Source organism: Euprymna scolopes, chromosome 30 (assembly GCF_053919585.1).
Source record: "Euprymna scolopes isolate OS-2025 chromosome 30, ASM5391958v1, whole genome shotgun sequence".
NCBI lineage: Eukaryota > Metazoa > Mollusca > Cephalopoda > Sepiida > Sepiolidae > Euprymna > Euprymna scolopes.
The window spans coordinates 28,476,886-28,503,720 of record NC_136511.1 but is presented as its reverse complement, the minus strand read 5'-3'; the positions used below and the strand labels follow the sequence as shown (position 1 = coordinate 28,503,720).

Below are 26,835 nucleotides of genomic sequence, written 5' to 3'. Positions count from 1 at the left end.
AGTAGTGGTTGATGGGTAGAAATCAGAAGCTCACAGGATTAATGCTGAAGTCCATGAGAGGTCCATCCTCTCTTGCTGATCTATATAAATGATCTTCTAAATCACATCCTAAGATCATTTGCAGACATTTATACTAATGACACTACCATCTATAGCAACACTTCAGAGGGTGTAAACAACCGAGTTCTCTTTGATTTTATTTCCTCTGATCTTGATCACGTGGTGCCAGAGGTGGCTGGTTGATTTTAATGCATCTAAAACCAAGCTTCTATCTTTCCATTATCAACGCTCTGATCTCTGCCTGGCATCTATCGAAATGAATGGCTTTCATCTTGGGGAGGCTCCATGTTTTGACAAGCTTTTATATCTGACTTTTACCCCTGATCTGAGATTGAACATGTACATCAAATCCGTTGCCAAAGCTGCTGGAAAAATGATGAGATCGTTCTACCACTCCAGTAGATATCTTACTGCTGATGCAATTCTCTACTTGTATAAGAGCCAAGTACGTCTAAGGATAGAGTACTGTTGTCACATCTTGGTAGGAGCTGCTAGAAGCAGCTTATCCTGCCTTGACAGAGTTCAAAATAATCTTTGTAGCCTAGTGGTGAATGCCCTTTTTTCTTTCCTGCAACCTACTTCCCACAGAAATGACATTGCGAGCCTGTCTCTGTTTTATCGTTATTTTCATGGCAAGTGCCCATCTGAGCTCCAGTCTATGGTTCCCATCTGTTCTGACTTTCACAAAAACCACTCATCTAGCTGAAACCACTATCAATAATTTCCCCTACTCTTTATCTGTATCTTAACCCAAGCATAGATTCCATGAACAAAGCTTCTTTCTTAGAACTACACACCTGTGGAACACTGTTCTGCTTTCCAACTGACTACAATATGGTTGTCTTCAAGTCCAATGTGAACAAATTTTTGATGAGCCATCCCCTTAAGTAATTCAATTTACCAAGTTTCCACTACTAACGATTCCTACGACATGTTCCCTTTGTGCACTCATTAACCCTTATCCTGGAGTGACCTCTGGGACTTAATAAGTGATGACTCCTTTGTAAAAAAAAAATTCATTATTTTTTTTATTGTTTAATATATTCTATTTTAGATCATATTGATTCGCATAGAACAATCCATATAATTAAATTATTTTGATTTTTTTATTATATGGAATAATCATGTTGACACACCGGTTCCCGCTGGATCACCAAAGTTAAGCAACCTTGAACCAGGTCAGTACTAAATGGGTAACCATTTGAGACTTCCAGGTGCTGTATGTGCTCTCAGCTAATCTCGGTATTGTTTCCAGTCGTCCTAAACTTCTCCTTACCACTGGACCCAAACAGTGCCGATTCAGGAGAGGTGTGGTTAGGGATTGCACAACCCTTGCCTCACAATTATACGTGCAGCTGCCTCTACAGGGGGTATCCTTTGTCTTTCAAGACTGAACGGAGGCAACGATCGATCGATTTTTATTACTTATTTTATTAAACTCTTCTAAATTAGATTCCAGGTAGACTAGTTTATAGCAATGTTGGTTACTGATGCTTTAAATATGATTTAATTCTCTAATGAAATAGGTAATTAATAATATTAATCACGGAGAAAATTAATGTTATTGTTAAGCATTTTTAGTGATTTAATTTATGATAAAGCTTTGCTAACATTATATGTTTCGTAGCATAAGTTCTTGCATTGGAATTTTGGTACATAATGAAATAGTTCCATATTTATAGGTTAGGATTAATAATAATAATTTTTCATCTTCCATCCTAATTTGTACAGGGTGGAACGATAAATTGTCACTCTTAAGTAAACAATATTACAGCTTTATTTTAAAACTTTTACTGAAAAAAATCAATTGAGGTAACTTGATTATGTAATAGCTAACAGCTATTCAATGTAGCCGCCTTCAGCTTCAATCACTACATTCATATGAGTCTGGAACTGAGAGCATGTCTTTTCTACAAGTACCAGTGTGAACACGGCGAATACTCATCAGATGACGGCGATCAGACTGGCTTTAGTGTTGTATGAGGTTATGTTAGCGATGTTCTCGACGTATGACCAAACAAAGTAGTCCAGCAGGTTTAGGCTGGGGGGGGGGCAGTGAGAGAAGGATGCAAAGTTGTAGCACTCCTTCTGAAGTAAAGCCTGGGTTTCTTTGGACTTATGAGCCGGTGCCGAGTCCTGCTGCCAGACTCAGAGTCTGTCAACGGCCACCTAATTGCACCAGGGTATCACCACATTCTTCCGCACATCCAGGTACACTTTGGCATGATTTGGCCCTCGATTAAAATCACACCAAAGACCATAACCATGTCTGGAAACTTTATTTTCCTTACCCTGAGCATGTCCCTGTTATTTGTGGCAATTAAGTGATGCATTTTGAGCATGCTGGCAATGGTCCTGTTGGATCGAGAGAGAGCATGAGTTGTACAATGGTGCATCTCTGCTCTCGCTCATTGAACATTGTGTCACTTTCAGACATGATAGAAAACTCCTATCGCTTTTGGGATTTGTACACAACTGGCCAACAAATAGATGGTCTGTAACAAAAGTGTTAAGTTTGCAGGTTGAAACAAGTAACGTAGAAAGCAATACAAATGACGACTCAACAAACAAAGGTAGATCAAATAAGAAGTGTATTAGGAAAAGGTATATTTACAGGATATTTACATAATGGTGTCAAATAAGAGAGTCTTTGCTGGAGAAACATATCTGCTCTCAGCGGCCTTCAGTGGCTTCTGGTGAACACACACCCAGACTAACTGAGTCTTCCTATTTATGTGTAATTACTATCCACATATGCAAATGAATGTGTGCCACCACAACACCCTCCTCCCAAGATTTGAAGTCGCACAGATTTCAATATCTTTTTCTCTTGGGATTTAACATTAATGGTTCATTAAACTTTTTCTACCTGATCTTCGGGGTCTAGACGTCGCCCATGTTTATTTATTATATGTCCAAGATACTTAATTTCGCTCATACAAAAGTCGCATATATTTTCTTTTACTTTAACCCCGAATTCCTGTATTCGAGTGAATACTTGTTTTAAATGCTTCTTATGTTCTTCTAGGGATTTGCTCCTGATAACAATGTCGTCCAAGTATGCGCATGCGCACTCAATACCACTTAGCATGGTGTTGAAAAATGGCAGGCGCTACTTTGATGCCAAAGTGCAACCGGTTGTATTTGTACAATCCCTTATGCGTGTTGATGCATAGTATTTTTGAGCAATTCTCCTCGACCGGTATTTGTAAAAATGCGTTACTCAAGTCTATCTTGGAGAAGATATTACCACCATTCAACTTTGTGAATATTTCCTCTGGGTTTGGTAGAGGGTAATGGTAATCTTGTAATATGGAGTTTAGACCTGTTGAAAAGTCTGCACACACTCTGATTTCATCATTCTTTTTCTTTACATATACGGTGGGGGCTGCCCAGTCGCTATGTTCTATTTTTGATAGTATTCCTGTCTGTTCCAATCTGTCTAATTCTTTATTAATCTTTTTCAACCCAGCGAACGGAGCGTTTTGCTTTTTTTCTAAAAATTGGGCTGGTGTTTTCTTTAAGTTCAAACGAGGCCTTAAATTTATTGCAACGACCTAATTTAGTCATAAATACATCAGGGAATAATTTTTTTAAGTCCTCTTTTATATTTTCTGTTGTTGGAGTAGTACATTCTATTTTTTTACAGAATGTATTAATTGGCTTATCCCAGAGTCCAAATTTCTCAATTAAATCTATTCCAAACAGGTTTTCGCTATTTTTCAATATGAACATTTTTAATTTCTTTGTAATCCCTTTTAATTTTATCGGAAGGATAACTTCTCCTTCAAATTTTATCTCAGCACCAGTTACCGTCCGAGATGATTTACTTGTTTTCATCATCGTTGGTTTACCCAACTTTTTCCATGTATTCAAGTTTATTATAGAAATATCGGATCCTGAATCCAGTTGTAATTTTATTGGCGTTTTAAATATTTCCGCTTTTATGTATTTTCGCTGATTTTTGTCTAATTTTTCATTTGATTTTGTTTGCTGTACTCTCTTTCTGGTGAAATCTTTATATCTGATACCATCGCTTTTGTGTCCAACTTTCTTGCAAATGTAGCATTTTTTCTTCTTATAAGGGCAATCCGATTCCCAATGTCTTTCTGCGCATCTCTTACAGTTATATCTAGGAAGAGACTTGTTATATTCTTTACTATAATTATAATTATTATATTTGGAATATCTCGTTCCGTTTTTACTGCTTTTATTTGTATAGTTCTTAGTTGGTGTGTATGGTTTTCTGACCTTTCTTACATATGCCACTCCGGATTCTTCTATCTTTTTTTAATCCTTTTTTAATGTAATGGGCCTTTCACAATCCTCTGCTAATTTCTGAAGTGTTAAATCTTGCTCAGATTCCAGCTTAGACAACACTCGTCTGCATATTTCTGCATTTTTCGTGGAGACTAACCCTTGTGTGAAGATTAGGCATTTGAAATCTTCTACTGTTAGTTCCGCTAGCTTAAAATTATCATCGTTTTTATTGACAACTGATGCGTATGTCAAATAATCTTGGTTGTCCATCTTCCTTAGATTCATACACAACCATCTCTTATGAAAAAGAGATATATTCGGATTAAATAATTCTTTTAGTAATTTTACAGCTTCCATGAAATCTAATTCCGTAGTTTTTTTTAGGTAGTATATAATCTACGAACTTGCTGTGTTCTCGTATACCCAACTTCCTGAGTAAAAGGCTCACTTTCTGGCTATTTGGCCAACTTTTGCAGTCCAGTTGAAAGACATCCTCGTATCTTGTATAGTATGCTTCAAAAGTCTTTTCTTCCTCCGGCACATAATTAAATGTGTCCATGCTATTAAATATAGTTGTATGCGAGAAATTAGTATTGTCGACATTTTCTCGATTAGTCTTTAATAGTTCCAGTGTTTTAGCAAAAAATTCATTTTGCCTTTCTTCATATTCAAATTGTAATTTTTTCTGCCTTTCTTCTTGTTCAAGTTGTAATTTCTTCTGCCTTTCTTCTTGTTCCATTTGCCATTTCTCCTCTCTACGTGCATCTAGCTCGGATTGCGCCTTCTGTTGCGTCTGCAAAAATTGCATTAACATTCTAGATAAATCTTCAATTTTTTTTTTTGTATCCTTCAGTAGCAGTAATGCAGTTACGAAGAAAAATTGTACAATTTCACATGCAACACAATATCCGTACCATATAAAATGGCTTGTGTTACAAAAAAAAATTGTTCATAGTTCCTGTTTTCAATAGTAATATCGCTGCTCGAATAATATTTTCTCACTTCGCTAGCGAGTCAAGCTCATCAAACCACAACATAAGAACTGAGGATTTTGCTGAAACCACAAAATACGATTTACTTTTCCGTTTTAGGCATTTCCTAATAAATAACAGCCGAACTTAAGTACTACTCTTTCTAAAGAATAAAAAAAGTTTTTCAACTCGAGTCACAATTGAAAAAAATAAAATGTATGGACTACATTTAATTTTTTTTTTTTTTTTGCGTGACGTTTTACTGTCTTATATCCGTTATCCAGTGACAACTTTAGTTTAAAAAAAAAATCTTTCCTTGATTTTAGTTTAACTGTGGTATTTTTTTTTTAAATACCGAAGAGAAAAATTTGGTTTACCAAAAAGTCTTTAGTTGGTATTTACAGCAATTTAGGAAATCCACTAGTGAACTTTTTTTTTCTTCGTATGTTACTTCCTTGTAATTTAGTAATACGAATCTGTTGTTCGTAATTTAGTAATACGAATCTGTTTGTCGTTTTACAAAAATTCACTTTTACAGTTTGTTATATTTTTTTTTAAGATGGATTCCACGGAAAACAGCGTAAATCGTCGCTTTTTTTTTGCCACGTTCGAGTTTTTTTTTCTTTGAGACTGCAATTAATGGTTTTGGTTTGGCTCTTTTTTTTCCAAATAGTATTTTAGTAAATAAAATACTATTAATCGAGGTTACTTGTTTTTTTGTTTTTTTTTAAACCTGAATGTAGTTCTTGGAATTTGGGAAACAACCGTTTCTTTCTTTTAGTGTTGTACTTCGCGAGGAAAATATTTTACAGTTTTCCAATGTTCGCTGAATTATTCATTTTTTCCGCTTGAGTCGAACTTCTCTTTAGCGTAAAATCCGTTTTTACGACTATTTCGTTCGTCAAAACTTGTATTCCTTAGAAAGGTTAACCGTTGTATTGTACTTGCTTTTTTTTAGAGAGTTCTTTCCATTTCTTCGTCAAACTGTTATATTTGACGTTCATCCTCGTCGTCACTGTTAAGTTTGCAGGTTGAAACAAGTAACGCAGAAAGCAATACAAATGACGACTCAACAACAAAGGCAGATCAAATAAGAAGTGTATTAGGAAAAGGTATATTTACAGGATATTTACATAATGGTGTCAAATAAGAGAGTCTTTGCTGGAGAAACATATCTGTTCTCAGCGGCCTTCGGTGGCTTCTGGTGAACACACACCCAGACTAACTGAGTCTTCCTATTTATGTGTAATTACTATCCACATATGCAAATGAATGTGTGCCACCACAACAAAAAGAAGAAAACCGGTTTTCATCAAACGGAAATGGAATTATGTCTTTTCTAGGGCGACAATTTTATTGTTCCACCCTGTATAGCAATCATTATTTGATCGTTACCCAATGATGTTATTTGCAAAGGAATTAACTCTTAAGAAAATATCAATACTAGTGAGATATGCAACTGATTTTAATATACTCAACTTTGATGATACTTTATATTTGAATCTACTTGTTATATTTAATTTAATTTTTTTAAATTCTGAGATATTATACTGGTGATAATATATATATATATATATATATATATATATATATATATATATATATATATATATATATATATTAGTGATGGGACGATTCCAAAATTTTTCCTGATTCCGATACGATTCTAAATTTCCGATTCTGATACAGTTCCCGATTCCGATTCCAATTCTAATAACAACAGTGCCCGAAAAAACACACCTATAGCATACGAGACCCCTGCTGCCCCTATCGAATGAGTTCATCAAATGCCATCGATTTAAGTCTGTTTAAGAAATGTTCCGATATTTGGAGCTTTACTTATTGCAGAGAACAATGAGTTTAAGATATAAATATACCAAATTTATTATTTAAAAATCAACTAACAATTTGTTTACGTCAGTTTTTTTTTCTTTCTCTTTAATAATTTTGTAAAATAATATCTATAAATAACAGACATGTTCATTTTTTTTTATTTATATCTCATCGATAATTTATATACAAAATACAGATTAGGAAATCCATGAATAAATCATAAATTTTTTCATGTGATAAAAACTTATGCATTTAAAACAATGATACCGGAAAATCTGACCCAGACCTGTTAAGTTTTTTCTTAAATCCTATAGATTTTTTGTAGAAAGGGAAGGAAGACAGATATTTTTGTATGGAGCTTTATTGATTGAATTTCTAACACTGAATAAATTTATTATTGGCTGACAATTTATTGATATTTTTAGACATATTATGGAAATATTTTTTAATCAAAAACGTATTAATATTTAAAGAAAAAATAAAATATATATATTCATCACATTGACACTATTTTGAATAGGAGTAAATGTGGTATTGTGGTGAGTTAAATGATTCTAGCTAAGAATAATGTAGATAGCGTAAGATAGAGGATGATCAACGATCTTTTTTTTTTACATGGGGGTCACCACTTATCAAGGCCCGAAGGCCACTCAGGGATAAGGGTTATTGCGTGTACAGTAATCAATGAGGTAGTATTGTAGTAATCATTAGTATTGGGGGTTTTGATAGAGTGTCTTACTTAAGGGGGCGGTTTGTCAGAAGTTTGTTTATGTTGGACTTGAAGACGTCCAAGTTGTCGTCAGGTGGGAAACAGGCAAACGGCAGAGAGTTCCACTGGCGTGAAGTTCTAAGAAAGAAGCTTTGCTCATGGAATCTACGTTTGGATTTAGGCACAGATAAAGAGTGGGGAAAATTATTGACAGTAGTTTCAGCCAGACGGGTGTTTCTCGTGAAAGATTGGCGAGAGGGGACGAGGGATTGGAGCTCAGACGAGCACCTGCCAGGGAAATAACGATAAAACAAAGACAGGATTGCAACGTCTCTTCTGTGGGAGAGAGGTTGCAGGGAAGAGAAAAGGGCATCCCCCACTAAACCACGAAGTCTATTTTGTACTCTGTCAAGGCAGGATTGGCTATTTTTAGCAGCTCCTGCCCAGATGTGGCAGCAGTACTCCATCCTTGGACGTACTTGGCTTTTATACAGATAGAGAATTGCATTAGTAGTGAGATATGTTCTGGAGCCGTAGAAGGATCCCACCCTTTTCCTAGCATCCCTGGCAACAGATTTGATGTATGCGTTCCATTTCAGATCGGGAGTAAAGGTCAAACCCAGAAGCTTGTCAAAACGTGGAGCCTCCCCAAGACGAGAGCCATCCATTTCAATTGATGCCAGATGGGGATCAAAGCGTTGATGATGTAAAGATAGAAGCTTGGTTTTGGATGCATTAAAAGTGACCAGCCACCTCTTCCCCCATTGTACCACGTGCTCAAGATCAGAAAAGAGAGAATTAGAGAGAACTTTGTCATTTACAGCCTTTGATGTGTTACCATAGATGGTCGTGTCATCTCCACTTTCCCATACTTTTGATAACCTTGTTCTAGGTTATATTTTTTAGCAAATAAATAATTCAAAGTGTAGTACCTGTTCTGATACTACACTTTATTTTTTCTGTCCTCGGTCAGTGAAAAAGAAATCCTTCTAGATTAAGACAATTATAAATTTTATCACAATTTGGAATGACCCTTCTTGGATAGCTCGAGTCTGTACATTATAAACCAACCTTATGTGTCTAAATCAGTCTCAGTGAGAAGATAACAAAGGCAAGATAGGTTACTTTTCTACCTAACTGAATAAGTTCTTAGTGTTTTATTTAATGTAAAATCTTTATTCGGTTTGAAAAACATACTGTGTTTATCAGTATATGTGAAAAGGACAAATAACGGCGAGCTCACAACAAATAAATATCAGCAAAGGAAAAATAAGTTACTCTTCTATTTATCTGGAAAAGTTTTTAGTGTTTTTACTCCATTTAAAGCGTTTAATCGGTTCAAAAACATACACAGTAAATCGGTCGATATGAACAAGAAAATGGCAGCAAAAATTGCACCCTAAATATTTGAAGTTCTGATAACGCCTTAAACATAAAATTAAATAAAATACTGTTAGAAACCCACCCAATATATGTTACCGTGACATATCGTGTGAAAAATCGATTCTATCCTTTTTAAAACAACAATAAATGAGTATCAATATTAAAAAAAAAAAAGGTTCTCTTGTAGGAGATGTCTCCTTGATTTCTACTTTAGTCTTTTCTCGCCACATGCCCTTATTTAAAATTCGTAGCAGCAGGCTGATGTCAATGGAATTTTTTCTACCAAAACAGTCATTAACAATAATAAATGTCACGGCAACATTTATTGGGTGGGTTTCTATCACCATTTTGTTTTATTTCTTACTTTGAAGTCTTCAAAGATATTGCGGCCATCTTTTCTTGTTCTCCAGCAGTGTTCAACATTACTCATTTTTCGAATCGAATAAACATTTTACATTAAATAAAAACACTAAAACTTATCCAGTTTTCTTGCCTTTGATAACATTTAATTGTTATATATATGTCTTATCCGTGGGCTTAGAACTAATTTAGCTGATGTTGAAGCATTTCTCTTAACAAATACCCCGGATATCTTAGCACTAAGTGAGACTAACCTACACTCCTCCATCCCCTCTAACCACTTTAACATGCCTGGATATCTCCCACTCTGCCATAAGGACTCTGACAGACACATGCACGGACTTGGAGTTTACATTCGTAATACCCTCCCCCTGACTAGAGAAACAAACCTAGAAACAGATGATCAAGCCTTTATGTGCTTTAGACTAAACATGCAACACAATATTAGCTACTTTTATTTTCTCTACCGCTCTCCCTCGACTCAGGACTGCACCATAATAAACAAAGTCTCTGACAGCATAGACACGGCACTGTCCCTCGACACTAGCGCACAAATACATGTATTTGGTGACTTTAATGTCCACCACAAAAACTAGCTTGGATTCTCTACTTACACAGATGCAGCGGGCAGCACAACTCATAGCTTCACTATATCTCACTCCCTATCAAAAATTGTTACGTTTCAACCCGTTTCCCTGACCAGGAAGAACAACACGTATCACTTTTAGATCTGTTTTTGACCACAGTTCCCGATGACTGCATAACGAAGGCCCACAGCCCACTCGGGAACGCTGATCATGCAGTGATAATGGTTGAAATCGCCCTAAACTCTAGAGCCAAAACTGAAGATCCAGTGCTCAAAACAACGAGATATTATAAAAAGGCTCACTGGGAAGCCATCAGGGAACTAATCAGAGATGCCCCATGGAGAAATATTTTTCCTCTCCCTGCTGAACAGTGTGCAAACGAGACCACTGACTGGTTCAAAACTGCAATCGAAGTGCCTGTTGCCATGCAGAAATTTTATAGTAAGCCCCACTCTCCCCAATGGTTTACGTCGACTTGTGCAACTGCCATTGCTCAAAAGCAGCATGCATACCATAGGTTTAACCGACATAAGTCCAGTTCAAACAGACTGAAGTATATAGAAGCTAGAAGTAACGTTAAGAAAGAAATAGCGACAGCTAAGAGAGAATTTACGGAAACCACTAAAAAGCGCATTGAAGCACAAAAACTAGGAACTCGAGACTTCTGGAAAATCTACAACAGTGTAGTAAATAATGGGTATTCAACAATTCCCCCACTAACCAACAATCACGAGGTTGTCTCCTCAGCAACCGACAAGGCTAACATGCTTGCCAGTCAGTTTGCCTCAAACTTCACACTGGACCCTTCCAACCACCCCCTACCTGACTTTCCTATGCGGACAGACGCCACGCTAGACGATCTGAAAATCACCCCTGCTCAAGTGCATGCTATCATAAAAAACCTTGACACTTCAAAAGCATGTGGATCCGATCTCATCCCAGCTGTGCTATTAAAAAAGTGCTCAGCCGAAGTAGCTCCAGTTCTCTCCAAACTCTACAACAAATGCCTTAATGAAGTTTGCTTTCCAGGCTGTTGGAAAACTGCTTCTGTTGTACCAGTATTCAAGAATTCTGGCGAAAGAACTGATCCATCAAATTATCGCCCCATTAGCCTCCTCCCACTTTTCGCCAAAATATTTGAGACCATAATTAACCATGCTCTAACCAAGCACCTTACAGATGCTAAACTTCTGACTGAGAAACAATATGGATTTAGACAAGTCCGTTCCACAGCAGACATCCTCACTGTAATCTCTGAACGTATATACCATTCACTGGACAAAGCGGGGGAGGGAAGAGCGGTAGGTCTAGATATATCTACGGCTTTTGACAGGGTTGGCATGAGGGTCTCCTCAGGAAAATTAGATCATATGGTATCACTGGTAGAATACTTTACATAATTAAATCCTTCTTAGATAAGAGAAAAATCCAGGTTGTCCTCGACGGTCGTACATCTAAACAATATGATATAAATGCGGGGGTGCCCCAGGGTTCTATCCTTGGACCTCTATTGTTCCTGATATTCATAAATGACCTCCCCGACAAAATTTCCTCTCAGATGGGTATATATGCTGATGACACTACACTCTATGGCAGGCACGACAGGAAGACGAATGAACACATTTCTAAAGAAATGGCAGAAACACTAGAGGAAGACCTCCAATCAGTAGTGGAATGGGGACAAAAGTGGTTGGTCGCGTTCAATGCCACCAAGACTAAACTAGTTTCATTCAATAATTACAAGAAACCCTCTCTACCACCTATAGCAATGGCCAACGACTCTTTATCTGAGAGTACATCTTTCAAATTCCTTGGCCTAACGTTCACAGGAAACATGAGTTGGAACAATTACAATGAAGGCATTGCCAGGGCCGCTGCAAGAAAGGTGGGCTCTCTCTACCGTGCTAGACAACTACTAACACCCGAAAGTATCCTGTACCTCTATAAGGCCACCATTCGCCCATGTATGGAGCATTGCTGTCACATTTGGGCTGGTGCATCTGCTACTAGTCTCTCGCTCCTTGACAAGGTTCAAAAGAGAGTCGCAAACCTGATAGGCCCTGAACTGGCATCTAAGCTTCAGCCTCTGTCCCATCGACGAAATGTTGCATCCCTCTGCCTTTTCTACAAGTATTTTAGTGGTGAATGCTCTGACGAACTGCAATCACTTGAGCCCCCACGCTGTGAGCACCCTCGACAAACCCGACAGGCTGCTAAATCCCACCCCCACACTGTAGAGATCCCTAGATCTTTTTACTCCAATAGTTTCTTCCCCAGAACCGCTAGACTCTGGAATTTCATTCCAGGTCCCTGATTCCCCAACTGTACTGACATGCAGAAGTTCAAGTGTAACGTGAACTGATATCTTGCTGCCCAAATCCCTACATAGTACCCCAGTAGTTGTTGCCCCTGATAGTACCTATTTACAATGCCTCCCCACGGGACAGAGTTAGACACCAGGGTCGTTTTTTAACGTGGAGAAAAGGTACAAAAATAAAAATTGTCTCAGTCGTGAAGGATCTCTCCTCCACCGAAAGAGAACAAGAAATGGAAGTGCAGCATCTGAAGAACAGATACTACACTTTGATCTTGACCAAAAGGCCAAGCGAGCCCCCTACACCAAAGTGGCAATTTGCCTTGTTTGGGGTGAAAATGTAATAAAAAAACATTTTTTTAAAATTATAACAACTTTTTCGTACCCCTGTGTATAGTAATTCAAACCCTTCTATTTTTGTACTATTATCGAAACTCACAAGATGCGATCCTCATACGTCGTTTTTTGAACTGAATGAATGCTTTAAAATAAATTAAACTACTGAAAACTTAGCAAGCTAGGTAGACAACGAACACTTAGAAAAATCGATTTTATCTTTTTTAAAACAGTAAACAAGTAAAAATATATATATATTTTTTAAATATTATGTGGTGTGTACTCTCTTTTAAAAACAATATCTCCTACAAGAACGTTCATAAAATGTGTTTTCAATCGATATTTATTCAATAATGGAACAGTTTTCCTACCTAGCAAAAACGGACGAGTTTTCCTTAGACGAGTTTTCCAAGCACCGGAAACTAAATAATTGCCTTCCAAAATGAGTTTCTACATTTTAGGTGATTATGTGTGACTGAACATTCTAAAAAAACTTGATAGAAAAAAATAGAAAAAATGGAAAAACCTATTTTAGAATTTGGACTAGGGGGGGGGGCAGTTTCTTCTATAAATTTAATTTTTTACCACTAATGCCAAGTCTGACTGGAATGATAGTAAAATCACACTCAATCATTTTAAAAAGTTGATATTAACCCCTCTCCCTCAAATGCTCAGAAAACAGCCCTAAAACACTAGAATAATTCAGAAATTTGGTTTATTTCTTACGTTAATTTATATGTGAAATTCTAAATTCTAAAAGAATCCATGTTTTTCTTCCCTGACAAATTTGTCAGGGTGTTAATAGGTAATTTCACTTTTGCTTAGAGGGATTTGTTGAAGACTTTCGTATCAACAATAATAATTTTTTATATAGTAAAATAATCTACTTAACTTTTATATTTAGATGAAAACTTTTAAAAAAGGTTAAATATGAAACAAAATATACAGAAAACATTTTAATAAAATAAATTTGCTATTATTTTTTTTTAAATACACACTTACATTTTTGTTAGCAGACAAGTTTTCATTCTTCATCTGCATATTTGCGTTTGTCTTATCGGTGGAAAAGAGATAAACTTAACTGATAAGATTGCTTCAACTAGAACCATGAACCATTTATTACTTGATTTAAGTTTATGGCCTTTTATCAGCATATTGAGAATTTGCTTTTATGACAAGTAAGCATTACTAACAAACAGGAGATGCCAAGACCGGGCAAAAGCCAAAATTTTTCTCTTTTTTTAGTTGCATGCAAGTGACTCTATAAATCCCTCCGTTGGTCCGTCGGTCCGTCGGTCGGTTGGTCTGTCCGTAACACTAAGGGGAAGAAAAGGTGGCCCTCACTCCCTGTGAACATACACCACCCTTAACAATAAAATCCACTTCCACCCCCAAACCAGACACCACACCAACACCAGACACCACACAAACACCAGACACCGCACCAACAACAAACATGGCACCAACACCAGACACCACACCAACACCAGACACTACACCAACACCAGACACTACACTAGTACCAACACTACACCAATGCAAACTGAGCCACCACCCCCAAAAGAAAAGGAAAAGAATGAACCGAGGGAAGGGAGAGACTCCTCTGCCTCTCACAGACCAACCAAATTAAAAGCCCTTGCCTCCGAAGAACTATGTTATATAGACCCTCTATCCCTCTATCTGTGGCAACAGACATTTCCCATCGGCAGAGGAAAAACTTAAAACCTCTGCTCGATTACAAACAGATAGAGGAGAAAGATGTAAATATCCCCTCAAATTTCCTGGACGCCCTGCTCCTAATAATTTTTGTCAGAGGCCTGCAAGACCAACTTGTGGACAAGGCTGCAGGCCATTGAAATGGGCGTTTCCGGGAATCGAACTGGTTAAGAAAAATGACCCTTCTCTTGACGAACTGTCAAAGCAATGCAAGGGAAGGGTCCCAGTGTTGGTCCATCCATCATTATATAGGGCCATGAAATTAATTTATCCTTTGGGCATCGGCGGCATTGCAAGAGAAGGTCAGGAGATGAAAAACCTGACCACCTTGAGCATGGCACATAACGTCAGCGTCCTCTCCCCGGCTGACTTCGGAGCTGAGTGTGACACACCCTAAGGTAGGTACCATGGCTTTGAATTTGGCTAGTTTGAATGCGAGGGGCTTGATATCATTGGACTGGGCGGCTCGCCTCTGACACAACCTTTTGTCCCTGGGAGTGGATGTGGCTGCGATTCAGGAGACACGTTTCGTTTCCTCTGTGGACTGTCAGGTGCTGGCCCGAAATTTTGAGGTTTTCTCAGCATATGGCAGCCCGCGGGAGAAGTGAGTGTCCGTGCTGGTTAAACGTACCCTGTTGGCAACGGGCGACGTTGTTCATAGGGATGCAGTGAGCAGGCTGGTTGTGGCCGATGTTGCCATAAAAGATTCTGTGTTTTGGGTGATCGAGGTTCATGTGCCCAGCACCACTCGTGAGAGGGTCTCATTCTTCAGTCAGCTTGACACGTTTGTAGATTGTCGGAAGCGGGTAATGCTATTGGGGGATTGGAATGCCATATTAGACCCCGAGATAGATAAGGTAGGAGACGATGCTAGAGGATCGGAGAGGTGTGAGTCCAGCCTGGCTGATCTGATGGCTAGATGCGGTCTGGTCGACAGGTCTTGGGTCGAGCATCCGGGGTGCGAGATGTGGACATGGACCAATAGCGTTTCCTCCTATCTAAACACTTACTTGAACAGGATGTTAGTTAGGAAAGGCGAAGTAGACTTCTTATTTTGTCCCATGTTCACTTGGCTAGGCCAGACGGACCATAAACTAGTTATGGCCCAGCTGAAGCTAGGAAATAGGCCTAAGTTAGTGACTCACTGGAAGTTAAACACCTCCCTTCTGGAGATACAAGACTTCCAAGAAAAGCTAATAGAATTAATTCAAAAAGCACTAGTGGGGTCGGTTACCGGGAGTAAGTGGTGCGTAGGTCTAAAAGCCAAAATTAGAACCTTCTTCGTCAAGTATGCCCAGCGCCTTGCACTAGATAAGACCAAGACGAAGAAGCTAGAGCAGAAACTAGCCCGGGCTACAGGGGAGGGTGATAGGGTTAGTCAGGAACTAGCTAAGCAGGACCTTCTGCGTGAGAATAGCAAGTGTTATGAAGGTCAAGTAGTCAGAGCTAGGCTTAGAAAGATAGGCAATGAAGCAGTCAACTCCAACACTGATGCGTGTCGTGAAATTTCTAGACGTGGCTTGGACAAGTACATTGCAAAGGTAAGACACCCGGATGGACGCACCCTGGTATTGACTCGGGAGATCTGTGAGGGGTTTTGAGAACATTTCGAGGAACGTTTTACGCAGCAGCCCGATCTTCCGGTCCTTGAGTTTAGCAACTATTCGGCTGACTCTCCCCACCTCAAGGCAGCTAGAGCGGCTAGTTGCGAGGGCCGGGTGATAGAGCGGGAGGTTTTTACTGCACTGAAGCAGGTCAGCTGTAACAGATCGCCGGGACTCGATCGCCTGCCATACGAACTGTATTTGAGGCTGTCGCCCATGTTTCTGCCTCTTCTGATGGATGTGTTCAACCATTGGTTTGCTCAGGGATCCATCCCGGGGCAAGTCACCAAGGGAGTGATCACATTGCTGAGGAAAGGTGACGGGCATGGTGGGGAAGAGTTACATGATTACAGGCCTATAACTCTGCTAAACACAGAGTTGAAGATTTTGGCCAAGGTCCTATCAAATCGGCTGCAGGTTGTTATCAGCGAGTTGGTTGAACCAGAACAGAACTACATTGTGAAGGGGAGATCGATTCAGAACAACTTGCACCTGATACGCATGATCCCAGAGGGAGGGATAGATGATGACACAGAAGCCGCACTGATCAACTTAGATCAGTCCAAAGCTTTCGATAGGGTCGACCATCGTTTCTTGGCATCTGTCTTAGAGGCCGCCGGTTTTAAACCGGACTTCTGCAAGTGGATCTCTGTGATGTATCAACAGCCCACAGCCGTCGTGCAAGTCAATGGAACGCACTCGAAACCCTTTGTTATCTCTCATTGGTTCGTCAGGGTTGTCTGCTGTTGCCCCTATTCTATGGCCTGGCTTTGGAGCCCCTGCTCCGCAAGTTGAGACGTGGGGGGCAAATTTAGCCCTGCGTGAAATTGCAATACCTGGTGGCTCAACCGCAGCAAGTTGATGCCCTTCAGCTGGACGGTGGCCTGGTTGGGATCCTCGGCGTGTGGTTTGGACCGGGTCTGCAGCTTGACAAAAATTGGTTGGAGGTACGGTCAAAGGTGGAGGCTGCAGTCAATTCGTGGCTTCCTAGGAAACTTTCCTTAAAGGATAGAGCTGAGGTGTGTGCCACTTACATCTTTCCTCTCATCCTTTACTGACTGGCCATACTTTCCCTGCCTGCACAACACCTAACAGCTCCCGTCAAATTTTTGTCCTCGCTTCTTTGGGACAGAGGAAGACACTGGGTGAGCAGACAGGTCTGTATTCAACGTCTGTGTGAGGGAGGTTTGGGAATGCCACCGACCATGAGCCAGGTAGTACTGGGTTACATGGTACCAGTAGCATATGACATGACCTGGCATACGCATATATATAATACGAATATATAATTAGATAAATAGCAACATACGTATCTATACACTTTTTTTCATCCACAATATATGCATACAGATATTTACTTTTTACTTTTATTCATTTAATACAAATCTTATATTAGTGCGTTAATGGGAATACATTTTGTCTTATAATCGTTCGTATACATGTACATTTATTCATCTTGAGATAGAGTTAGGTGAAATTTTATAGTTAATGATTAGTACTTAGTTTCATTGGGTTATTTTAATGTGTTGAATTTATACTTTCTCTTATACATACAGTAGGAAAGTGTCTCGGATTTTTTGCCCTAAGAACGTAAGTTTCATCCATAATTACTAATGCGTATTCTTTGCAAAAGTTAGTGTTAAGCACAAAGTAGATAGTATTGGCTTTTTAAATATTGATCATTTTATACTGGAGACGTTTGCTTCCTTTGAGTTCTCATATGTTTTCATATAATAATGTTGCGTTCGAAAGGTATTTGTTAGAAAATATAATCCCCTCTCCTTCTGTGTGTGTGTGTGTGTGTGTGTGTGTGTGTGTATGTGTGTGTGTGTGTGTGGAGATAAAATCTTTTACTGACCGTGTCACGGTCCCATGCCTCGTATGTCTTGTGCTCAGAACTCAGGTTGACTAGTACGACCAGAATCAACAAGACTATAATCAGTGGACACACCCATTTCCAACAAAACATCATGTAATAACTCGGCCGGCGACCGGTCATCAATTCAATGTCGTTACTAAATCTAAAAACAGAAAAAAATAAACAAAAAATTAGAAAGCAGTAAAAGCAAAGAAGAAAAATGGTACAATTTCGTTTAAAAGATCATTTTAAGAAACTTCTAAATACGTGATGATAACAATAACATGATAAAAAAATCTTCTTTTCAAGTTAAAACGACGAAACTAAATTATTCTTGTATTATGCGTGGAATCATGTATTCTTCATGTTAATAGTTTTATTTTATAGTAAAATTAACAATAAAATATTCATTTTTATTTTAAGTTTGAATGAAATTACTTTCATCGTGTAAGTCAAGCATAAATAACACTGGGTAACAGCCAAAAACACGTCAGGGGTTTCTCAGCTGATTTAGACTAATTTTGGTGTTCTGAGTCCGAATATCACATTGATTTTGCTCTATCAGGTCAACTTTTTGAGATACAGCCATAGGCCTACCTGACAAGCTATACATATGCTAATATCAGGAGTTTTAAGTTCAATCATATTTTTCTTGAAGAATATATCGAATTAGAATGCACAGACACAAATAATATTATAAATAATTAATATATTTGTGTTTATCATAAATTTATGTGTATAAATATGTATAGAATTTATTTAATATGTAATATATTTTTGTGTGAATTCAGGCTTAAGTGGGTTATACTTTAGCAAATTTGGGTCATTCTTCCCAAGGACTCCGTAGTGACAATATTGCCTCTTAGATTTTCTCTCATATTCTCATTACCTTAACATTCACTGCCTTTGCCTTAAATTAACTCATTGTGTGCTCAGTGTGTGTTTAGACGTGGAAGTTGGTGCACACCGGTTTTGTTATGCGGGTTCATGTCTCTGAGAAAATAGTACAATTATGGCATATTCAGTGGCTATAAATCCTAGTACTAATTTATTAACTGTCTATGTTTCAGTATGAGCGTATTTAAAGAGTAGTAAACGGGGGATTCAGCTTATATTTGTTTATTTTCCTTTTTCGAATTCATCAGGTTTTTAGAACAATAAAGGGAATTCCACAATTACCCAATCAAATCAATACCTGTCTCACCATTACTTCATAGGAATATATAGATAAAATATAATTAAAAATTCATTTAATTCCCTTAGCCAATCAAATTGATTCTAAATTTCATTGTCTGACACTCAGCTGCATCTTTCTGCGAAGAAATTCCTGTACCAGCGTTCACACAGCTTCCCGACAGTGATGACGAGACCACCACTACAGATGAGCAAGGATATACAGAAGAGTTCGAGTATGAAGCACAAGATGGTCCACAGCTCTTTTCACAATGTGAGCTTAATGATCTGGTTCGGGATCTCAGCTTATTGAAGACTTCCTCCGAGCTGTTGGCCTCCAGATTCAAAGAGAAAAATCTACTTGGCAAGGATACGCGTATCACTTTCTTTTGTAGAAGGCATGAGGACTACATGGGTTACTTCTGCCAGGAGGAAGGCCTCGTGTACTGCCGAGATATCGCCGGTCTTCTTGTTAAACTCGGCGCTCCTCAATATGATCCGAGAGATTGGCGACTCTTCATTGACATCTGAAAGCATTCTTTGAAGTGTGTACTCCTTCACAACGGGAACCAGTTTGCCTCAATCCCTCTTGCGCACTCCACAACTCTCAAAGAGAAATATGAAGCAGTGAAGTATGTGCTTAACAAAATCCAATATGAGCAGCACAAATGGATCATCTGCGTCGACTTAAAGATGGTGAACTTTCTACTTGGTCAGCAGTCCGGGTTCACGAAGTACCCATGCTTTATATGTATGTGGGACAGTCGAGACAGAGCCCAGCACTATGTAAAGAAAGAGTGGCTGGCACGAGAGCAGTTAGTACCTGGGATGAGAAACATCATAAACGAACCTCTTGTTGACCGAGAGAAGATATTAATCCCACTGCTACACATGAAGCTTGCGTTAATGAAACAGTTCATGCGTGCTCTGGACAAGGATGGGAGGTGCTTCAACTACCTGTGTTGAGGCTTTCCTCGACTGACCATTGAGGAGCTGAAGGCCGGTATTTTCGATGGCTCACAGATACGGCAGCTCATAAAGGACGCAGAGTTCCAAAACTCTATGAACACCCTAGAGTGCGCCGTGTGGAAATCGTTTGTGCAGGTGGTGAACAACTTCCTGGGGAACACGAAGGCAGCATACCACGCCAAACTCATCAGCAACATGATAGAGGTCTTCCAAAAATTCGGGTGATGAGTATAAAGATGCACTTCCTGTGCGAAGTTTCCTGAAAACCTTGGGGCGATGAGCGACGAGCAGGGAGAAAGGTTCCATCAGGACATGCGCCAAATGGAGGAGAGGTACCAGGGGAGGTGGGACGCAGTCATGATGGCAGACTACTGCTGGTCGCTGAAGAGAGACAACAAAGCAGCTGCTCACACACGGGAATCAAAGAAACGCCGATTTATGCCGTTAATTCTGAACTTTTGTGTCATTTGTTTTCGTAGTCTCTTGTTGTTTTACATATTTTTCTCCTACAATTTTTGTTGATAACTGTCTTAGCTATAAGTTTTGTAATTTCAGTGACTTAGAATAATCAGTTGTCATCTGCTTTTTGTTTGTATTTATATTAGTATTTATACAAGTTCGTAAATTTTAAGTGAATCATCCTCCCCCTCTCATTGATTTAGAGCTTATATAATTGCAGCGTTACTAAGGGAGAGTTAAGCAAATATTTTATGCAGGTATGAAATTTTTATGAATAACTGTTTTCTTCAAATAGCAATAAATGAAAACCTGAACAGAGATAGATTAATTTGGATGTTGGATTCTCAAAGCTTTTCAACACCTAACAGCACAAGCATATAAAAATAATTTTAAATAAATGATGATGATGATGATGATGATGATGATGATGATGATGATGATGATGATGCAATTTTTTTCAATTTCTGTTATTCATTTTCTTTCCATTTTATTAATTAGTTCATTGTAGCGACTGCTACATATGGCCGGAACAAATCTTGGCAGACATATTTTTCAAGTAATTACCGTTTCAACGCCCATGTGTATCAGAACGTGTAAGCATACAATGTTGCATTTTGTCTATCTGCATACATGCAATAAAGGAACTATGTTATGTTCCACGCAAACAGGCTGGAACATTCCAGAACATAGCTATATAAGGATTTAATTCCCAAAATTCAAACAGTCCAGGATCTACAAGTAAATATTGCCACTAACCATGCTCAACACTTATGCCGGACTCTGTTAATTGAGGTGAAAAACAGCTTTGTCAAGAATGCTGCAAATGTACCTTAATTCTCATCATGAAAAGTTACCACATTGAACGAGAATTATTTATTCTTTTAACAATGTTATTTCGAACTACTGTTTCTTTTATGTGATGAACGCATACACACACACACACGCATTTCACTTACATGGTTTAATGACTAATTTTTTCTCATAAAATAATCACATTATTTTCAAGCCACGTGTGGCACTCTGTTTATAAAATCAGTAATTTTCAACTCCATGCTGTTCTCATGAAATCCTCACTTAGCTAATCCTGCATAGTGAACATTCATTACATGAAAACACTTATACTGGAACGCTTTGAGCTCATTTTTTATATATATGTAAATAAATGTTATTTCATATTATAACAGCGATCTTGAGTTCTTTGTCAGATGTCGTTATTTTCTGGAGTTATTTTTATATGTTTATTTTATGTATGTGAGGATATTATTTGGCGGCACTTTTCTGTTAGTTGGTGATCTCAATAAATTTATCTTTAACGGTCCTCTGGATACTCTACTATTTTCGACTTCTAGAGATTCCTGTGCCTGCAACCTCGGTTTTAAAAATTTATAGATCCTGATTATAAATTGGGGACGCTGACTCACACTTACAAGTAACAACTTTACTGTTAAGTCAGTTACATTCATTTTTTCATAATTTTTTAGATGAGGACTTATACTTGACATTATTTGGATTATTCAGGCTGTGCTCTCATTTTGGTTGTTATTTTCACAGCATTCCGCTCGATGTAACCGCCAATCTTCTTCAAGTTCACTTTTTTGAACACTGGAATCTATACAGTGTTTTCACCTGAATCATCTATTTAATTCACGGTAATAGATTGTTCTCCATCCATCAGTCATAGCCGGGTAGAGGTGTTAAGTAATTGTTATTTTATTCTAAGTACGTTGAAATGTTGTGGCACTCATATTATTATGTTATATTTCAGCTGTTTCAGCTGCCCATCATTTACTGATAAAGATAAAGTGAGTACATTATTAAAAGAGTTCATGTTCATTTAGGGAACTGGACAAATCATCGCTTGTGAATCTGTGGCGACCGCTACATACAGCTGGAATAAATCTTCAACAGAGACATTTTCATAGCAATCACTGTTTTAACCCATGGATATCAGAATACACAGGATTACAACGTTGTAATTTGCTCAGCCACACATGCAATAGGAACTATGTTGCGCTTCACATGCAGTGATACAACAAACAGACTGGAATGGTCGAGAATACCTGTATATAAGGTTTTGCCCATGAAAATCAAATCAGTTTAGTTTTATCCCAGTTTCTTCTCTTGTTTCCTCCGATACTGGAGCTAAAGTTACTCTGCCTTGAAAGGCGTTAAAATTCCCTGTCTTGAATTTGTGAGCCAAGCGCATGAACCTTAATTCTCATCATGGAAAATTACCACAGCAAACAAGAATTATTTCTTTTCAACAATGGTATTTCTAACTACTGTTTCCTTATGTGATAGTATTTTTCAATAAAAGTCTCCAGCTATGATATAGCTGGAAATTTCTTTTCAATTATTAAATCATTTCTCTCTGATAGATGATAGGTTCATAAAAGTAGTGGTTGATGGGCAGAAATCAGAAGCTCATAGTATTAATGCTGGAGAGACGTTGCGAGCCTGTCTCTGTTTTATCGTTATTTTCATGGCAAGTGCTCGTCTGAGCTTCAATCTATGGTCCCCTCCTCGCCAAACATTCATGAGAAACACTCGTCTAGCTGAAAACACTATCAATAATTCCCCCCACTCTTTATCTGTGCCTAGACCTAAATGTGGATTCCATGAACAGAGCTTCTTTCTTAAAATCCACACCTGTGGAACTCTATTCCGTTTTCCTGCTTTTCAGCTGACTACAATATGGCCGTCTTCAAGCCCAATGTAAACAAGTTCTTGATGAGCCGTTCCCCTTAAGTAATTCAATTTAACAAATTTACACTTCTAACGATTACTATGATATTGTCCCTTTGACTACCATACACTCTTTAACCATCATCCTCAAATGGCCTATGTGCGTTGATAAGTGGTGATTCCTTTATAAAAGAAAAAAAAAAACGCACGCACACACATAACCCTTACATGATTTAATGACTTTCTTTTCCCCTAAAAAAATAACCAAGTTTATCCCACTCTTCATAAAAATCAGTAATCTTAAACTCCATGCCCTTTTCAAGAGTCACTCATTTAGCTAAGCCTGACTAATGAACACTTGTTGCAAAAAAAAAAAAAATAAATAAATAAATAAAAAAAATAAAAAATGAACGTTGGAGCGATTTGAAATAATAATTCTTAAATAAATGTTGTTATTTCATTTCAATACAGCGATCTTGAGTTCTTTGTCAAGTGTCGTTGTTTTTCCAAAGTTATTCACATGTTCTTATTTTATATGTGTGAGGATGTGGTTTGTGAAAGTCTTTGCAAATCGAAGATTAGGTTACTTTTACCTTTAACGGTCCCGTGGATACTCTACCAGTTTCGACTTCTAGAGATTCCTGTACCTGCAACCTCTGTCTTAAAAATTGATAGATCCCGATTATGAATTGGTGAACACCGACTCACACATTTAACCTATAAGTCGAAGAATGAACAACTGATTTCACGATCGCCAAAGTTCGAAAGAAAAAAAAAAAAAAAAAAGAACTGAATTAACAAGGGAGGTAATTCGTACTGTAACTTATAAGTGAATTGTGTTCAACACATCTTTTCTGTCTTCAATCAATGAAGGAGAAACTGGGGTATTTAAAAAAATATTTTTGTCCTAATCCAAAGTGTCCCTTTTGGTGAATTAGTTTTTTCCCCACATTAAAATCTGGAATTGTCCCTAATTTCGTCCTCGTGAAAAGGCTAGTAAATCTTACAAAGGATGTTAACATTTACAACGAATGGATAAATAGGTACATAAATCTATCACCAGAACCAGAGAGGCTAAACTGGCGTAATTGCATCTAGAATTCAGGTACCTCCAAAATTCACCACAGAATTACCCCCTCCCCCGCTATATGTAACACGATGTAACTTTATTATAAGTTCATATTATCAATATAACTTTTGTACCATTTAAAAGAAGAAAGGCAAAATAAATTAATAATTAAAAAAAAAAAATTATCGTACGAAAATAATGAAAGTGCGAGAGGAAAATCTTGTTTAAATAATTGAATTGACGCTTTAAAATAAAGTTTCCATGTAGTAAACATTCCGAACGTGAAAATATAACCGTGTTTAATAAATCTAGCGAAAATCAACTAAAGGCCAGATTTTCGTGAAATTTTCGATACTTATCCATTTTAGAATGAAATTACATATAAAATGCAGTTTCTAAACTGTCATTTTGTAAAGCAATATGCAAATCAGTTCATTAGTTAATCTTCAGACATTGATCACAAACATATAAGCAATAGATAAAAAAAAAAGTGTTATTATTATGTAAATGTGAATTAACTTTACATGGAACATTTTGACGTCATCGTTAGTGCAAAAAAAATTATTTATTTATTTTAAAGAATTTTAATTAAAAAATCGTTTTATGTTTTTGTTTTTGTTTTTGTTTTTTTGTTTACCTGTAGAGTCCATAAACGTAGGCAATAGTGATGATTTCACTGATGACGACGATCAGCAATGGAAGACTGGTGACATATTCATCGAAAAGGACGAAAATGTATGGACCGGCTTGATTGGCGAAGATAAAAGAGATGAGGAAGGACGACATACAGAGGGCACCTGTTAGAAAAATAGCGAAGAGAGAAGGGGATAGAAAGTGGTAGAGTGGATGGCGTCAGAATTGACAAAAGATGAACAAAAAACGGAGAAGTGAGATTTAGAACAGATATACAGTTTTTGTGCATATAAGTTTCTAGATACAGCATATTTATTTCAGATTTAATTATTAAATCCTAAACAAATGTAGTGAAATAATATCGACATGTCGAAACAAATAAATTTAAGATCACATAAATCAAGCTGTTTGGATTTGGCATTCGATGACTAACGCTTCAATGTTAACAGGTTCTATTTAAATGTGTGGGGGGGTGCAACATATGGTTATTAACATATTACCAGGGTTAATGTGTAAAGTCATGAGGCTTTAGATAAACTAGGATAAAACTATGTATGAATGAAAGAGCAGATACTAATACTATTAAACTTTTCGTTGGATTTTATTAATTCTCAAGCCGTTTCCTCTCATCTGTAAATCCCAAGTATTTTTAGAATTTCCTCAATATATCTTGTTTCTATATAGTGGCCAAGATTTAAAGTTCTTAATAGTTCAGGCTATTGTAGATATGCATGTGTGTATACGCATTGTATATGCTTATTATAGTCAGTCCTTTTATATATATATATATATATATATATATATATATATATATATATATATATATATATATATATATATATATATATATATATATATATATATATACAGGACGTACTCCTAAGCAAATCATTATGATTTTTGTAACACAGCTGTTAGCGTTCCACATAGCTATATTTAGTTTAATTTAGTTTTATGCAAAAAAGATAAAAGGGGGTGGAAGACCTTGAAAATTCAGATATTTCTGATTTGTGGAAAATTTGACAATGGCTATTAGATACCAATTAATAGATATTCCCCAAATTTCAGCCCTTTTTGTAATATTTTGAATGCATTTTAGAAGGTATTGTGTGAACACAATCTTCTATTAAGAAATTCAAATATACAGCTGGCTTTCCAAAAGTAATGCTTTCTACTTTTTTATTCCGCCTGAATGGATCAGAGAACATTGAACAAAAGGTCGATCATTTTAACGATACTGTTCCTGTCTTTATAGCTCTTCAACTTTTTGCGTTAAAAAAAATTAAAGGCTTTACTTTTGGAACGGTTCTTGTATAACTGTTTCATTAAATTTGATGAATAGTCATTGAACATTAGTTAAGCAAAGTTCCCTGAATTTCATTTTTTTCTTAACCCCCTGAAGCTTAAGCTTTAAATTTTAAACATTTTCGAGGATGAAAATCATGCAATGGATTTTGATCAAAATTAGAATAAGGATTCTAAACATTAGGTTTAGTACCATTATATATTGATTTAAATCTTCATAAGGCGAGATAAAGTAATGCAAAACTAGTTTGTTCATGGAATTAATTATACCTGTCCTTTCATGAATTAAGCTCTCTGGAAAGTGAAATCGCTAATTACCATCAACTTATAATGCATTGTTGATTGTGCAAACAATTGGATCTGCCAGGCACTTGATAATGTTTATGTTGAGAATTCGGCTACTTTCAGCAGATGCCAGATGATGACTAAGGGGGTTGGAAGCATCGTGTCGTCTAGAGGGTTGAGTTCCGATCCTGGCTTGCGGCACTTGCTTTTTAAGACACTGAAGAGCTGTGATATAATAGAACTGTCTGCCTGTGAATGCTTTATTC

At 37.4% G+C, this 26,835-nt stretch overlaps 1 protein-coding gene across 1 annotated transcript in view; it reads right to left on the bottom strand.

Moving 5' to 3' along the window:
* LOC145254723 (sodium-dependent neutral amino acid transporter B(0)AT3-like) overlaps nucleotides 1–26,835 on the bottom strand; it is a 189,588-nt gene that overhangs the window by 1,962 nt on the left and 160,791 nt on the right. The window contains exons 9-10 of the mRNA XM_080113451.1: nucleotides 24,984–25,143; nucleotides 17,992–18,154 (exon numbers count right to left, since the gene is read on the bottom strand). Of these exons, the coding sequence (XP_079969577.1) occupies nucleotides 17,992–18,154; nucleotides 24,984–25,143 (323 nt within the window). The remainder of the gene's footprint in view (nucleotides 1–17,991; nucleotides 18,155–24,983; nucleotides 25,144–26,835) is intronic.